Source organism: Acomys minous (assembly GCF_964271855.1).
Source record: "Acomys minous genome assembly, chromosome: 1".
NCBI classification, from domain to species: Eukaryota; Metazoa; Chordata; class Mammalia; order Rodentia; family Muridae; genus Acomys; species Acomys minous.
In genome coordinates this window covers 36819589-36838347 of record NC_140483.1, presented here as the reverse complement: position 1 = coordinate 36838347, position 18759 = coordinate 36819589, and the positions used below count along the sequence as shown (strand labels likewise).

At 39.4% G+C, this 18759-nt stretch overlaps 1 protein-coding gene across 8 annotated transcripts in view; it reads right to left on the bottom strand.

Moving 5' to 3' along the window:
* Nucleotides 1-18559, bottom strand: part of CEP350 (centrosomal protein 350) — a 136780-nt gene extending 118221 nt beyond the window's left edge. For 5 of the 8 annotated variants that reach the window (XM_084772197.1, XM_084772202.1, XM_084772199.1 and 2 more), the window contains exons 1-4: nucleotides 18168-18559; nucleotides 4821-4906; nucleotides 3449-3495; nucleotides 588-699 (exon numbers count right to left, since the gene is read on the bottom strand). In XM_084772197.1, coding sequence (XP_084628323.1) covers nucleotides 588-699; nucleotides 3449-3495; nucleotides 4821-4893 — 232 coding nt within the window. In that variant the 5' untranslated portion in view covers nucleotides 4894-4906; nucleotides 18168-18559. The remainder of the gene's footprint in view (nucleotides 1-587; nucleotides 700-3448; nucleotides 3496-4820; nucleotides 4907-18167) is intronic. The other 3 variants (XM_084772198.1, XM_084772200.1, XM_084772204.1) reach the window with 1 other exon arrangement.
* Nucleotides 18560-18759: the final 200 nt, after the last annotated feature.

Below are 18759 nucleotides of genomic sequence, written 5' to 3'. Positions count from 1 at the left end.
GCCTGCAGGTGTACATGGGGGCAGAGTACTATATAAAAAAATAAATAAAATCCTTTTTAAAAAAAGAAAAATAAATAAATAAATAAATAAGTTCCATTCATGACCAACAATTTAGTCCCGCAAAGTAAACACATACCAGTACATGTTAAATCAACTAAATTTTACCTTCCTTCAAAGACTATATCTGTGAAGTTAAAAAAAATAAGTATATATAACCTCAAACACATAATAAAATTCTCATTACCACAAACAAATGAAAACTCAACTGTCAAAGATGATGCAATGGTGAAACATCATCAGCATGGCTAAGCATGAGGCTGCTTCAGCGGTCCACAGCAGTACAGTAAGGACATATGCATACACAGCCAACTACCAAGAAATACTGAACTGAAACAACAGAAATCTGTATTAACAGGGCCAATCCCAGAACCCAAATAAATGCGAAAGGAGGGAACCAATTCTACAAGGTTGGCCCCTGGCCTCTAGGCCAAGACACATGTGCACCCTCTACAAACAATAATAATTATTTTTTAATCTGTATTTAATATTTAATATAGTTAAAATTTTTAAAGGGACTTCACACATACCTTTTCTACTTATTTTTCGGGTAGCACTTGCAGACTTCTTAGCATCCATCACAGAATCGATTACAGCTGTACTTGTAGGGGTTACTTCTAATTTGTTCTCAATGTGCCTCAGCTAAAGTTTAAATACAATGAAAACACATAGGTTATTCCTGAAATAATCTAATTAGCATTGGTTTACATAGATATTTAAAATAATACTGCCCAACTATTATTCCAAAGTAGAAGAAAAAACTCACACTTTCTTGTAAATATTAACTATTTTTATATAACTTATTACTACTTTAGCAGTAATTATGCTTTGAACATAATGCTATCTAAAATTGAGCAAAAATATCCAGTAGGTGAAGAGTTCCAACGTTTCTATTCATCAGTTGAACCTGTTGAAATTGTTACGTTTTCAGGCAATATGTTATCTGAATATGTGCCATATATTATTCACCATATCTTGTATATCTTACATACAAAAATAATAAAAGGATAATTTGGCTGGATTAAAATTTTTATTCAGAGTCACACATTTTACAATTTCCTGTCTATAATATACATTTTGTGTGTGTGTGTGTGGTTTTTTCAAGACAGGGTTTCTCTGTGTAGCCTTGGCTGTCTTGGATTCACTATGTAGACCAGTCTGGCCTCAAACTCACAATGATCGCCTGCCTCTGCCTTTTTTTTTTTTTTTTAAAGATTTACTTATTTATTATTTATACAGTATTCTGGTTGTATCTATACCTGCACACCAGAAGAGGGCACAAGATCTCATTATAGACAGTTGTGAACCGCCATGTGGTTGCTGGGAATCGAACTCAGGACATTTGGAAGAGTAGCCAGTGCTCTTAACTTCTGAGCCATCTCTCCAGCCCAACCTCTGCCTTTCAAGTGCTGGGATGAAAAGCATGCACCACCATGCCAGGCACTTACATCTTTCAATAAAAGCAAAATTCATCAAGTCTGGTGGCACACTCTTTTATTAATCCCAGCACTCAAGAGGCTGCTAAGTTTGCAGTCAGCTTGGTCTACATAGCAAGTTCTAGGCCAGCCAAAGTTACATAGTGAGACTATATCTCAAAAATCAAAAAAAAAAAAATTAAATAAAAAAATAAAATGAGCTGGGAGGTGGTGGCGCACGCTTTTAATCCCAGCACTCAGGAAGCAGAGGCAGGTGGATCACTGTGAGTTCAAGGCCAGCCTGGTCTACAAAGCAAGGCCAGGACAGTCAAGGCTACACAGAGAGACCCTATCTCGAAAAAACCAAAATAAATAAATAAATAAATAAATAAATAAAATCAAAATACAAAGCACAGAATTCAGGTTGTATATATACTCTGGTATATAATCCCTGCCAATAGTCTAATGTTTAAAAAGCATTTTCTCTTCAATAGTAGAGTACTACAGGCTTATAGAAGAAATCTGAAAACAAAAGCAGAAATATTAAACCCTCAAAATTCCACCACAAAGAAATAAAAATACCTTATACAGAACTTTACCTTCTTTCAGATTTTTTGTGAAAATTTTGGAGTAACTTTTCACATAATTCAGTATCAAGTATTCTCCCTATCTGTGACTCTACTACAATCCTAAAAAATTTCTTCAAAAACACACAGTACTTTTGAAAAGTATTGACTATTCAGATTCACTATGTATTAGTTTCACTAAAATTAAATCAGGACATAGAAACTATTATTCCTACACTACACATGTTTAAAGCTTGTGTAGAGAGATTGTATACGGCTTCTTTATAAAGCCAAATCTTTATTACATTGAATCAAAATACAATTTTTCTCCCTACCATTGTATAAGGTCATATTTCTCACAACAGAAAATAGACCTTCTCAAGAGAAGACACCAAAAAAAAAAAAAAAAATTTAAAATTAGCCGATTTACTTTCAAAGGAGATCCAAAGATTAGAACATAGATAGAACATAGAAAATTCCACAAAATAATCAGACAACAGCTATAGAAATGTCTCAGAAGTTGAGAGCCCTTGCTGCTCTTGCAGGACCCAGGTTTGGTTCCCAGCACCCACATGGTGGCTAAAAGCTGCTTCTATAGGCACCAGAGACATGCACAGTGGACACATACTCTCAAGCAAACCACTCAGGCATATAAAATAAAGATAATTAAATGTTTTTAAAATACTCCAACAATAAAGTAACAGAGCCAAATTCAGGGGATATATAAAAGAACGGGGGAAAGTACATATTAAGATAATTAACCCAGAAGAGGAATATTTCTCTGAAGAGACCATATATCACTTGGCCAGTTTGGATTTCTACAATCCAAATACAAAGGAAAATAACTTTTTCTCCCATAATCATTCTTTTTTATAAAGGAAAAGAGCCTATGACTATCATAAAACAGAGGAGATGACTCTCAATCCATTCAAGAAGCAAGTTCCTTTCACTTCCTCCTGATAATGAGCCTTCTACACAGGTACAGTCCAACCTTTCCATATTCATCCTCATATTACCATACGGAGTTAAGAGCACTGGCTGCTCTTCCACAGGTCCTGAGTTCAATTCCCAGCAACCACATGGTGACTCACAACCATCTATAATGTGATCTGGTGCCCTCTTCTGGCCTGCAGGTGTACATAATAATATATAATAAATAAATTATTAGGTAAATCTTTTTTTTAAGGTAAATAAACAGCACAAGTCACATGAGTATTTGACATGTCATGACAGTAGCAGAGCTGATACCCTAAAGCTTGTTTACTCCTTTACTACACATTTCTGTTCACTGTGTAATGTATATAAATATCTGAGTTTGTTTTCCAAATATTCTAATTAATCACATAATAACATGGTATCAATTTTAAAACAAATAAGTACATTTTTAAAATAGAAACTAAAACTACTTACAGCAGCCTTGGTCTGAGAAAGTGCATCCCACGGTGTGGTTATATCTACTGAGAAAAAGTGACATTTATAGAATCAGAGTGCTGAAGAACTTAAACTAGGACTTTTAATATGCTCCCAAATGGGATCAAAGGCGTGAGAACTACTTCATTACAACTATTCTTTATCAAATACATTTATAATACTGAGTCAAAACACCCTTTTTCTCCCTACCATTAGAGAAGGCCAGGCTTCTCCACATGCACCTGCACGCACGAAGTGGGGGAGATAAATAAGGTAGGGCCTCACCATACAGCCTGGGCTGACCTGACTTCCAACTTAGACTCTTGCTGCCTGAGCCTCCTGAGTGCTGGGATCATAGGTATCTACCAATATGCCCAATCAAATATAAAACTTTGTGTTGTTTTATATCACATTTTACAATGTGAAAGAATACTTTAAAAACTATTCCATTCACTGTATTAATACAAGCAAATCTACTTCCTCTTTCAAATAGTTTAAGGCTGTGTTGTTTCCATGAGTTATCCTCTTCCAGGATAAGGATTTCCATTTTCCCTAACTACTTCCCATTGGCTTAAGTTCTAGTTTCCTCACAAACAGAAACCTTCCTCTGGATCTACTTCAGTTCATCTTTTAAAATAAAGAAATAAAAAAAGAGCCGGGCGTGGTGGCGCACACCTTTAATCTCAACACTTGGGAGGCAGAGGCAGGTGGATCTCAGTGAGTTCGAGGCCAGCCTGGTCTACAACCAGGACTGTTATACAGAGAAACCCTGTCTAAAAAAAAAAAAAAAAAAAAAAGATAGATAGTATATATATAAGTATAGATAGATGGAGTATATGTAAGTGTAGATAGAGTATGTATAAGGATAGACAGACAGACAGACAGGTAGATAGATATCTGCTCTCTGAAGACAGACATGTTCTTAGTGCACAGCTCAAGCTGCCCTTAATCTCGTGATCTCCTGCCTCGGCTTTTGAGAGCTGGGACTACAGTAAAGCACGAACACATCTGGCTCAACTACTTCATTTTTTAACAGGTACTATTGTACTAGAAGGTAGTACTTTGAGTTATTTATTCACTTTTTTAGAAATGGCGTGTGTGTATGTGTGTGTGTTCAGACAAATGACGGCTGAAGCTGAAGTTATAGGCATCTGCAAGACACACAATAAGGTGGTGGGGAGTGAGCACACATCCTCTGCAGGATCAGCACACATTCCTAACTACTGAACCACCCCTCCAGTATAATCTACTTTTTTGTTTCATAAATCAAAACATATATATAAATTTCATCTGTTGATCACATCAGAATTTATTATAGGACCTTTAAAAGGGATTAAGATCAATCTTTTTTAAAAAAAAATTTAAATCATACCTTGAACAGCCTCCCTGCTTTGAGAGCTCCTTGGATTTAGTAAAGGCACCTCTTTTGACTTGCTGCTCCTCATCTTGCCAATTTACCTGCAATTATGTCATCAATAATCACTTAATATCACTCTTATAAAAACAATAGTAAAAAGATATCCTGACTTATTCATGAAGGTCTGAAATAGACTGTCATCTCTAAAATGTAGCTTCACAGTCTCCTGAGAATCTCATCATCGATCCAGTAACTAACACGACACTTTAAAGGAACTATTATCATGCTCATCATTCACAGAATCACAAGGCTAGGGCAGGACCAGAGGTAGAGCACATGCTGCTCTTACGGAAGGCCCCAGTTCAACCCCTAGCATAACCAGAAGAAGGGGGCTGGCAAAATGGGTCAGCAATCCTAATAATCTAATTTCCATCCCCAAGACCCACATGCTGGAAGAGCTGACCCCAGCAAGTTGGCCTCTGACCTCTACATGTTGCCATGGCATACACATATTCCCACACAGTTCCTCACACACACACAGTAAATAAACAGAAAAACAAAATCTTCTTATAAATCATAAACAACCAATACCATATCATGTTTTATTTTCTCTACTGCAAATAACACTGAATCCATTCATGGTGGTGCAGGCCTTTAATCCCAGAGCTAAGAAGGCAGAGGCAGGCAGATCTCTGTGATTTGAGAAGAGGCAGGCAGATCTCTGTGATTTGAGAACAGTCTGGTCTGCACAGCATGTTCCAGGCCAGTTAGTGATTCATAATGAGGCATTGTCTTAAAAAACAACAACAACAACAACAACACTGTGTATATAAATTTTCGGCCTACTTGGATTATTTGCCTAGAGTAATATCTGCAAAAATGTATCAAAACTGAACTAAAGAATAGAAAGGACATGCTGCTGAGATCCAGTGCCAAACTGTTTTCCAGCTTCCAGTAATATAATAGCCCAGAAGCTTCATTAATTTCTTTTTTAATTTGTTTGCATTCCTTCTGTTTTTGCTGATTCCATAGGGGAAGAAATGGTTGCTTGAATGTGAACTTGGTAGAAGCTAGCAGGATCAAATATTCTGCACAGATCTTTTTCCCCTTTCTATTTATTCTTCTCTCATATAGTACGTCCCGACTTCAGTTTCCCCTCCTTCCCCTCCCCTCTGAAAAGAGCAGGCCTGCAGGTGTGGTGGCGCCCACCTTTAATCCCTGCACTTGGGAGGCAGAGGCAGGCAGATAGCTGTAAATTTGAGGCCAGTCTGGTCTACAAGGCGAGTCCAGACAGCCACGGCTACACAGGGAAACTCTGTCTCAAAAAAACAAAAAAAGAAAAAAGCAGGCTTCCAGGGATATCAGTGAAATACAGCATAACAAGCTACAATAAGATAGTCTCACGTGAAGACTAGATGAGGCATCCCAATAGAAGGAAAAGGGTCCCAAAGGTAGGCAAAAGAGTCAGACAGCCCCACTCTCACTATTAGAAGTCCCACACAAGCACCAAGCTACACACCATACCTGCAGAGAACACGTCAGACCCATACGGGCTCCCCGATCTCTATGAGCCCACTTGAGTCCCAGTCATTTGATTTTGTGGACCATGTTCCTGTGCTGCCCTCCAGTCATTTGATTTTATGGACCATGTTCCTGTGCTGCCCTCCAGTCAGTCTTTCCTCCCACCTCTTCCTCTGCCACAGATCTTAAGTCTTAGCTTCTTTCATTCATGAATTGTCTTTTGTTCATTCATCTAGCAAGATCTTACATTTTTAATCAATTTTATTAGTTCTTCATGTTATAAATATATTAATTTTTGTCATATTTATGAAAGTATTGAATCCACAAAATAATTTTTTAGTGGAATTTAAAGGGAAGGGGGTAAAGACACTGCCAAGGCTGACAACCTGAGTTCTATCCCCAGGGCCACACGACGGAAAGAAAGAACTAACTCCCCAAGTTTTCCTCTGACTTCCACATGTGTACCCTAGCAAACGCAGCCAGGCACATACACATGCACACAAAATAAATAGGATATAATAATTATGTTATTCAATTATTTATTTATAAAGGAAGTACAGCATGTTATTTGGAGTCCTAGAAACTGAACCCAGAACTCAAGCACAGTAGGCAAGCACTCTACTACCAAAATACATTCCTAGTTCCAGTACATTGGATATTTTAAAATAACAAATTAGATTTAAGAAAAAGAAAAATTTACCTAGTTAATTCCAAATATATAAAACTTAAAGGTATATCTACTTCATGGGACTTAATTTATCCAAGGATTATTTTCTCCTGACACATAAGCTTCCAAGAAACAAACTTCAAAACTATTCTATAAATGAAATTCTTTTAAGGGTCAGAGATGCCGTTCAGTGGCAGAGTGCTTGCTTATTATGTGCCCTCTACTCATTCCTCAGCATAGTACACACACATAAAAATCTTCAGAAAATATATTTTCTTCTGAAAACAGTTGTGGGGAAAAACAAAAATCAGTAAATCTACGAAGTTTAAAATTTTTCAGCCATAAAAACTTTAATCACAGTTATCAACACTGATTGTAAGAAGAGAGATGGCTCAGTGGATAAAAGCAACCAATGTATAAACCTAAGGAGCTAAGTCTAGGTCCCAACAACCATGCAGAAAGCTGGGCATGGCCGCACACGCCTGTACACCAGCACTGCAAAGGGGCAGACCCAGACATGTCAGAGAAAGACCCTGTCTCAAAAGGGAATAAGGCAGAGAATGATGCAGCAGGACACCTGACATCCTCTCATAGCCTCTGTGCATTCACACACGTACACACACACACACACACACACACACACACACACACACACACACACACACACGCAAGACCCTGTCTTAAAACACAACCATGTAGCAGGGCAGTAGTGGCTCACACCTTTAATCCCAGCACTTGGGAGGCAGAGACAGTCAGATCTCTATGAGTTTGAGGCCAGCTGGTCTACAAAGTGAATTCCAGGGCAGCCAAGGCTACACAGAGATTTATGAGTTTATTTTTTGAGAGTCTTAGAAATATGTGATTGGGCTGAAGAGGTGGCTCAGCAGTTAAGAGCACTTGCAGAGGACCTGAGTTTGATACCCAGCACCCACTGGGTGGCTTACCAACCACCTATAACTCCTATTCCAGAGGATCAGATGCCCTCTTCTGACTTTTGCCAGCACCAGGCACACGTGCAGTTCACTGACAGAATGAAAGCAAACACTCATAAAATAAGTAAATAAAATTTAAAGACTTATTTAAACATTTTAAAAAATTTGTATCTGTCTAGAAAAATCTAACAAACATACTTTCGGTGTAATTTTCCATTTGATGGTATTATAGCAATATCTTATTAACATTTACAATTTCAATTTTTGACCCTTGAAACTCCCACTTCTCCTAGGTTACTAAACAGAGCTCTCTTCTTTCCTTGATTCTTAAACAATGGAGGGGTGCTCACTTCCACAGAACAGACACTAAATGAGTAATGAAGCTCAGTACTATAATGGTAACATTTCCAAAGTACCAATCACCAGGCCTCTTCTTTTCTAGCTCCTTCTTCGCAAGAAAACTCAATACATTTTATGCTATGTTGTACATGTGCATGTATACATTTGTGGGTGGGTGGGCGTGTATATGTGTGCATATATACATGGAGGGTAGAAGTCAAAGGTGGTGTTTGCCTTATTTTTGAGACCAAGCCTCTCTCTTAACCTAGAGTTCATCTATTCAGCTAGCCCAGGACCCCTGCTTCCACCTCACTAGAGACAGACTGCAGGCATACACCACAGTGCCTGACTTTTAGTGTGGGGTCTAGAGATCTGAGATCAGTCTTCATGCTTGCATGGCAGCACCTTAATAACTGAGATAGCTCCCTAACCCCTCAAATACACTTTTCATAATTTCAGCTATTTCCCAAATGCTATTATAACTTGCCTAAATCCCTTCTCTGGGCTCTGGATAGATATTTAGAATGCAGTTGGAAATTGTACAGGTTTAGGAAAGTGACAGTGGTAGGTTGTCCTCTAGAGTTCATGACCTTGCCACCCACAGGCAGGGCTATATTTATTGGACCAGTAATAAATTCCCACCTACTGAACAGACCTTAAGTCCAATTTGTTTTACCCTCAAGACATCCCCGTGAGCATATCCTGGCAGTCACTGTTGTACTTCATAGGCCTTAACGCAGATAAGCCATTGCTCTGTTGCTATTCCAACACAGACAGGGGTAACCTCACAAGTTCCCACTTCCAGATGAAGAGCTACAGGCAATTAATGGTTGCTAAGAAGGAGACCCACCCCTTCTTCTAGGACAAGCCCCCTAACAGGTTACCCAATCCCAAATGATCAGTCCTAAACACATGCACATGTAAGTACCACTAAATGGGCAGGGTACATTGTATTTATACATACATACATACATACATACATACATACATACATACAGCAACAACTTTTTTAAAAAGTTATGTATTTGAGAGACTGGAGGACACTGGAGGAGTTGGAAAACAGAGGGGAGGTGGGAAGGGGAAAGGATAGAGTGAAATTATGTAGATATAGTACTCATGTATAAAATTCTTATACTATTAGAATAAGAACTATTATATTATAAAAATATAAACTATTTTTGTATTGCTTAAAAAGCACTGCCAACAGGACAAATGGGAAAAAGCAAGGTGAGAGTGGTTAACTTAAGTGAAAAACATGATAACATATACATAAGTGAAAAGCCTATTGGAAAGCCACTTCTGAGAAAGGACAAGCACAATGTACATTACTAGCCTACTAAATCTGGGGAGATGGTGTTAGAAAACTAGAGGATGAGAATTCACATACTATTGAATAAATAAGTCTACAAGACTATATGTTAAAACAAACTATAAGCACAAACACAAAAATATAATTCATCATGTTATTGATAACATGAAAAAGAAAAAAGATAAAAATAGCCACCCATATAATAAACTGAGCAAAATGATATCACAAAAGTAAGGGAGTGATATGACTAAAAATAATTACTCATTAACGTGCAACAAGTTTAAAGACTGGTGAGAAATAATTATGCTACCGCTCCGGCTATCCCCAAAGAAAATCTAGCTTTGGATTAAGCCAAAATACTAGAAGAAATATAAGTAAACTCACACACATACTTGTGCCCATACATATGCAAACATGTATAACACACACACAAGCAGAAAAATAGTAAGTAAATAAATAAATGTGTAAATTATATTAAAAACTCATTCACTTTGGATATAAAAGCAGTTGTTCAAAGAAGAAAGACATTTCTCCTAGCAACCAATTAAGCAAAGATTAACTCCTAGGCTATGATAGGAGTTATTTTAAAAATAGACAGGGCTGGAGAGATGGCTCAGCAAATAAGAGAGCTTCCTGCTCTTATAGAGAACTCAAGTTAGGCTCCCTGCACCAACATCAAGAGGCTCCCAGCCACCTGTAACTCCAGTTCTAGGAAGTCTGTCAGCTTCTTCTGAACTCCAGAGACTCCTACACACATGCGGTGCCAACACACACACCAGGGAATGTGTGTACACACACACACACACACACACACACACACACACACACACACACTTTTAATATATAAAAATAAATAAGTCAGGCAATGATAGTGCATGCCTTTAAGTCCCAGCACTTAAGAGGTAGTAGCAGGTGGATCTCTGAGTTCGAGGCCAGACTGGTCTACAGAGCAAGTTCCAGTACAACCAGGCTACAGAGAGAAACTTTGATTTAAAAACCAAACAAATACTCTTTGGATAAATACTCTATCTATGTAGCTAGTTTTGGTCTTGGTGGTATTAGTAATCAAATCCAGGTTCTTGTGTTTGTTTGAGATAAGGTTTCACTGTGTGGCTCTAGCTGTCCTCCAATCACGAAGCTCCACCTGTTTCTGTCTCTTGAGTGCTGGGATTAAATAAGAGCACAGCACGGTGGCTGGCTTCTAAGCTCAGGTTCTTAGACACGCTAGACAACAGTCCTATCACTGAGCTATATCCCAAGCCCTGTAACTATTTTCTTAACTCAAATAACCCTCTGTACATAGACCTCTATCATTCTCACTGCAAATGAGTTTCACAAATGATCCTTTCTCAGGAGTATCAGATATTTACATTACAAATCTTAACAACAGCAAAATTACAGTTATGAAGTAGCAATGAAAAGAATTCTATAGTTGGGGGCTACCACAAGATTAGGAACTGCATTAGCAGTGTTAGGAAGTAGCATTAGGAAGACTACTCTAGGAGGACAATCACCTGAGTATCAAGGTTAAAAACAAAAGAACTCTGATCTATCCACCTCTTGGATATTCCCAATCAGCAAGTCTGAGGCCTAAGAACCTGTTTTACAAGGATCCTAGTACATAGCCAGCTTTGAGTACTATAATTCTAGAGACTCTTAGAAAACACAGATTATTGAATTTAAGAAGAATGAGCTCAGCCAGGTAGTGGTGGCCCACACAGGCGGATGACTGTGAGTTGGAAGCCAGCTTGGTCTACAAAGCTAGTCCAGCCAAGGCTACACAGAGAACCCTGCCTCAGAAAGAAAGAAAAAAAGAATGAGCTCATTTGTAAGAGCTAACCCTGAGAAGATGTAGCTTCTAAACAAAAACACAGTAACATCCCTTGAATCACAGACCTTTACCACTGTGGATGTGACTGTGTGGACAGTTAATAGCCATAGGCACTATGAAGGTGTTCTTCCTATGTTGGCAAGGGCTAGTTCTAATCTGCATCAACTATCAGGCAAGTATCCACATAGCCATTTTGAAGTCAGACAGACTACAGAACTACTCCAAGGTCATTCGGCTAATAAGTGCCAGAACTGTAAATTAAATACAGATCTCTCAAGGTTTTAAAAGCCTCTAATGGTCATTTCTACAGCACCTCTTATAATACTGAAAGTGCCACCATCTATAATAGAACCTGTAACATAATCCCTCTATCCACCTAATATCATCATAAATCGCCTTGTTCTTCTACCTAAATCAAAATTCCCCTCTGAATCTGTGGTCTATCAACTTCACTGCACTTTAACTTCTTTGGGAACTGCTCCATGTGCCTCAACTGTTACTATACTCACCCCAAAGGATAAGATTTCCTCTCAAATTCTACAGATAAAGCCCTTCAGGTCTTAATCAGGGCGAGTAGTGTTTTGTTTTGTTTTGTTTTGTTTTTTAACAAATTCCTTTGGTGCCCATTGCTACTCTAAACAGTTATCTTCCACAGTCATGAAAAAGCTTTTCCTCACTGTAAACACATGCTCTACCACTGAGTAATACTCTGAGGCTCCATACGGGTGCTTTTAAAGAATTCAATGTTGGTCACTCCTTTTTTATATCCTTACCATTGCTTTAAGAAACCAGTATGACACCATTCATATGGCCTTCTGGCACTTTGCCTCCTTGATAGATTATAAGCTTCTTTAACTTCGTCAACTTAAGAATATTTTTGTAAGGCTGCAGAGATGGCGCAGAGGTCAAGAATACTAGAGGAGCCTAGTTCAGTTCCCAGCACCCACACGGCACCATGCAACTGTCTGCAATTCCAAGGGATACAATTCCTTCTTCTGCCCTCTATGGATACCATGCACACATTGTGTGTACACACACACACACACACACACACACACACACACACACACCATACAAAATGCTCATGTAAATACAAGGAATAAATCTTTTTTTTTCCCCCAAGACAGGGTTTCTGTGTGTGGCCTTGGCTGTCCTGGACTTGCTTTGTAGACCAGGCTGGCCTCAAACTCAGAGATCCACCTGCCTCTGCCTCCCGAGTGCTGGGATTAAAGGGGTGCACCACCACACCCGGCTCTTTTTTATTTCTTAAATCTTTTTTTTTAAGAGTACCATTGTTAATCAGCTGGATTAGGGTGTGTGTGTGTGTGTGTGTGTGTGTGTGTGTGTGTGTGTGTGTGTGTGTGTGTGTGTGTGTGTTTTAAGACAGGGTCTTGCTAACTTGCTCAGTCTTGCTTTGAACTCACTATGTAGCCCAGGTTGACCTTGAATTCACAATAATTCTCCACTTCAGCCTTCCAATGGCTGGGCTTAGAGACATATGCCACTGTGCATATTAAAACACATACACACACACACAAAAAAAATACAAATGTAATTTTAATTTTGTTCCTTTCTTACTATATAGCCTTAGCTGGCTTAGAACCATCTATATAGACCAGGCTGGCCTGGAATTCACAGACATCTACCTGCCTCTGCCTCCTGTGTGCAAGGACCAAAGATATACACCAGAACACATGGCATTAAAAAATATAATAATAATAATAATAATAATAATAATAATAATAATAATAATAATAATAATAGTAATAGTAATAGTAATAATAATAATAAAGAAGTAGCTTGTGGAGAAAAGGTACCATAGAAACATTTCACCTATTTCTAGATCTACTTACCCAGGTTCTGTCTTTCAGGAAACCTCACTACTGCCCACATGTTCCTCACACTTTTGCCCCAATCTCCTCTCTCAAACATTTTTCCTATATGCAGTTATAGTTAAGGACATCTTATGAAATAAGAGGCCTCTCACCCAGCACCACCCCCACTACTGCTTTTTCCTTTACAAAGCTCTCAAAAACGTGGACTATACTCCAGGTCTCCATTTAGAGATCCTTTCACTCACGCTTCAAGCAGCTGCAGTGTGGTTCCCTCCTCATTCCTCCACCACAGTAGTCCTCACTCTCTAAAATCACCACAGGCCTCTTCTCCAAACCAAAAGAACATTTGCACTCCTCACTCTACTTGACCTTTTGACAGCACTCACCACAGCTGAGTACTCTCTCAAAATGAATCAAATGAACAATTTTCTCCTCAGATATAGTCAACTGAAGAACTTGGTTGTGTGCAATAAAACAGAACATTATATTAATCAAACCATCAAATTAGTGAACAGAAAACTGTCCTGACAGATGCAGGAAAAGAGACCTGAGGCCATTATCTTCAAATGGATGAGGACACACAAATGAGGCTAACTGAGCCCAACAGACTGTGATGAACTCCTCATACCCTTGCACTTGCTTTACAATTGTTTGGGATGCACGTGCTCACAGGTCAAACAGATGCCTTTACTCACGGAACCATCTTACTGACCCCTATCTATTTTTTTTCATAAGTCAAATCATATGTACAGTATTTCCTGTACACAACATTACATCATGAACTCTGTTCCATGTCAGGACATAAGAGTAATAGGAAGCAGTTACATAATGCACCCTGTGCTTACTTACAATACAGACACTAACTCACTTAGTTCTCACAAGAGCCCTGTGAGGCAAGAACTATCATCATGTCCACCTTAAAGATGAATTGGAAGCCGGGCGTGGTGGCGCATGCCTTTAATCCCAGCACTCGGGAGGCAGAGGCGGGCGGATCACTGTGAGTTCGAGGCCAGCCTGGTCGACAAAGTGAGTCCAGGACAGCCAAGGCTACAGAGAGACCCTGTCTCGAAAAACCAAAAAAAAAAAAAAAAAAAAAAAAAAGATGAATTGGAGTTACTAATGGTCACAGCTGATATAAACAGTGCAGTTAGGATATGAACCTAAGGACTGCTGCCTGGTCCACGTGCTGAACAACACACTCAGCTGCTTCTCACGAAGTAAATATAGATCCCTAAAACCTGCTAACAACTGTCAAGTATCTCACAGCATAAATAAACTATGTTAACTGTTCCCTCACCAATTGACATTTTGAACATTTTTAATACTTATATTTCCTTTTATTATAATCATGATAAATGAATATTCTTAATAGATTTACAGTTGAGCTCTTGTGTTAAAATTTGTTAGATAAAACTCACAAACATTAAATGATTTTATCAAATAGTACATATACTTTATTTAAATTTTGAGAGATAATGCCAGATTTCTTCCAAGAAAGTTGTTCTACTTAAACTAATTTATAGTCTAATTGATACTTAAGAGTTAACATGAGAGATGAGATCCACTTTGAATTTATAGTTAATAGTGACAAAAAAACAACACTGCTAGATTAACCATAACTGCCTTCTGATTTGACAGTTATCTGACACATAAAACAAATGTAAACCTAGAGCTGCTTAGTGGACTCTTCTGAGTTATGATGCAGGCTTTCTGACATACAAAACCTGGACACTGGACTAACTGGCCTCCAATATTCGAAACACCCAGACCTGTGATTAAGAAAGACCTAAAGTTATTACAAGTCTATAATTATAGTACTACTACAACAGGTTAGGGTCTTAAAGCTTCTATTTTCTTCAAATTACAACTACTACTAACAGAGCACTTAGGCAAATCATTAAACTTATCAAAGTTTTCAGGACCCACCTGTGGCTTATTCTCAGAGGCTTTTAAATCCAGGCTGCCATTCCCCTGATACCCAACAAATTTGAACAGACATGTGAAGCATATTCCTAAGAAAGGATAAAATGTGCCTGTGAACTAAGAACCAGTGTTTTTGTTTTGATTTTAAAGTATTATCCAGGACTGAGACTAACTCAACTATTATTTATTGGTTATTTTAGTTTATGCTATTTTAGGACTTCTACCACCACAGCACTTACAGGCCAGATGAGAGACAAATAATAACCCAAAGTGCTCAAAGGTGAATGTGAGGTGAGAGTAACAATGAACGACAATGACAACGACACTCAGTGAGAGAGTCACCATGCAATCCCTTCACTCATTAACTGTGTGCAACGCTAAAAACTGTGTGGTGTGGGCGGAGATCAATAAGGAAAACTATTTTGAGATTTGACCCACACAGCAAAAATAACAATCACAACTACATAACATACAGTTAACTTTTAAATTAAGTGTCTCTATAGTTATGTTACCACTGATCATGTGGCTTAAATATGTTTTACATAACTAAGAGTATAAAATGAATAGAAGAATCAAAATTAACACAATTTAAGATTCAAGCAAAATGAATTATAACAAATTCACTATAGGTTTTTTTGTCTTTCTTTTACACTATTTTTTTAACAGAAAAGCAAGCACGCTTCATTTAATAAAAAAGCACAAACACTAAAGATGAGTGTGACACCAGAAAAAGCTTTTAAAACAAATAAATTGATACCAACAAAAACAGCATTATAATTAATTTATGTTTGTAATATACTTTATTAATTTATTCATATTACATCTCAATTGTTATCCCATCCCTTGTATCCTCCCATAACTCCCTCCCTCCCATTTTCCCCTTACTCCCCTCCCCTATGACTGTGACTGAGGGGGACCTCCTCCCCCTGTATATGCTCATAGGGTATCAAGTCTCTTCTTGGTTCTTTTACACTATTGGAGGCTGAACTTCCAGTTTTATGCATGGTAGTCAGAAGTTCTAGCACTGAGCCACACCCCCAGCTCTTAACTAGTTTCTTTTTTTCTTTTTTTAATTACTGTTTCTTAAGAACCTATTCAAATAAAAACATCAAATAAAGAGTGGTAATCCATTATAATAATTCATGACTTATTAATAATAAATTTTTATGAAAACACTAATACCTTTAAAAACCAGGGATCACCATAAGGAACAAGTATATACAAAGGAAGAGCGGAATTTTTTTCTAATATTTTGAAATAATAACAAGTAGCAAAAGTATCTAATGTTTTAATTTAAAATATAAATAATTCTATAACATCTACAGAATAAAAACAGCAGACACATAAATTAATGTCCATCTCCACAACTGCAAAATGATATTTGTCTACTTTGCTCACAAGATTGCATGAAGACTAGTTCATGTATTTGGAAGCACACCCTCCCCCAAAAGTCAGTTATTTCAGATAACTTCTTTTGCCCTCACTATAAATTATAGCACTTAAACAAACTGAAGCGGATATAAAGGGACTTCACTTCCTTTCATTGCGCCCATGATAAAGTGTGTTTAAAATGAATTTTTTTAAAAAATGACAATCAGAAGAAAAAAATTAAGCTTTAATTCATAAATGTATTAAAACTCTGTAAGGCTGATTCTATAGTACTGATGGCCTTAAATAATACTATACACCAATATATGTCAGAAAAATCTTTCAAATATGTACAAAATTATTTACAGGCGTTACCATCACTATCACTATAAGCACAAAGTTCTACTATGAAAAGACAAGATACACATGTATTTATCCACACATACAATGTATTCCAGCGTGACATTTATATTCTGATTAAGGTGTACTAAGTTGAATGCAATGACAGTTCAGATTTGTTGCATTAATAGTTTGTCAATTTAGTATACCAAAACTCTTACACTTTCATGGGCTTGAAGTAACTTCTAGTACAGGCCTAAGAGCCTTCCAAAGTCACAATCCCATGTTATCAGCAGCACACTGCCTTTTTAAAAAAAAATAATCTTTTAAATTAAGACAACTTTTTAAATGGAGAGCAGTTTGCACTATTTTGTCATTTCTTCTTCCAAAGTTCCCAGGTGTTAATAGGTTGGACTAGATATAGACTTCCCTTTAAAACCCTTAAAATACAAGCTAAGAGGGGAGGTTAGCATAGCAACACTAACGACTTCTCCAAATTCAAAACAAGAATCACCAGCAAAACAGTTAAAGTACATGGATACCGACCACCATATTCCTTAACGACCTACCCCTATCTCCTCCGCCCCCCGCCGCGGCGAAACATGTTACAATATCAAAAACTCATTAAAATATATACCTATTTGTAACTTCCTTACTTGAAAACTGAAATCCAGGCAAACTGCTGCCTGTATCTGTGACATTAGCGAAATATGATTTAGCATATTGGTCTGCTTCTAAAAGAGGGGGGAGGGGAGCGATAGTAACAACTTGTTAAATGTCACCCCCCCCCCCTCCGCCCAAGCGTTTGTGAATAAGCAGGCAGACTCCATTCAACAACTGCTGGACTGGAGGTGATCAAAGTTTTCCCCATACTGCACTTTGAGAATATTACACTCAGGAAAAGGAACAGAAACTGGCCATCCCTGACACTGGAGCTAGTGCCCCGGAATTTCCCAAAATATGCTTGATCTCAAAACGAAGAAGGGACAGTTCGGCCACCAAAGGTGAGAGGTGGCTTAACTCTTATGCAGACAAGAGGAGGGGCGGGGGTGGTGAGGGCGACTCCGGCAGGTAAGCAAAGAAACCTGGTTTCGGTGGGTACCGGTGAGTCCAGGACCCCGGGTCTCAGCATGACCCTCCCGAAAAAGTCTCGGGACCCATGGAGGGTCCCCCAGGAGGACGCCAGGCAGTTCCAGGGGACCCCGCCCCGCCTCTCCGGCCACCTCGGGGACCTGGGACCGCGGACAGAGGCAGCCGAGGCGTCCGCAAGGCTCCGCCAGGTCTTTCCCGCAGCTCACCTGAGAGTGTCGCCTCCGCCCTCGGCTCCCACGGTGCATCCCGCGGGGCCTGGCGGAGGGTGCGGTGACGCCGCCCGACCGGCCCCAGGGCTGCCCGGCCTGGCCTCCCCGATGCGGGGACGCACCGGGTACCCGCCTCGCCCCGGTTCCCGGGATCAGCCGGGCGGCAGGGAAGGAAGGAGAGGCGCAGAGACGGCCTCCTCTCCCCCGCCGCGAGCCCCCTCCCGAGCTGCGGCGCTCTGCAGTCCTCTCAGGCGCAGGTCCGGCCCCGCTCCCCCGCCCGGGAGTCACTTCGGCAGCGGCGGCCCAGTCGCCATTACAGCTCAACAACTGACACGGAGGAGGAGCGGCGCCGGCAGCAGTGGCGGTGGCGGCCGCGCGAGGCAGGGCGGGAGCTGTCGGGGAGGGAGAGGGCGGGGGGGGGGGAGGACCCGCCAAACCTCGCGAGAACTGTCCGGAGACGGTTCCGCAGGAATGCAACCTTGGGTTAGGGCCATGTTGAGTGTGGCCGAAAGGTGAGCGCGAGATAAGCCGAGGCTAAGGAACGCGAGGAAGCCATCTTTGGTGTGGCGCAGTGGGAGCTCGGCAGGAC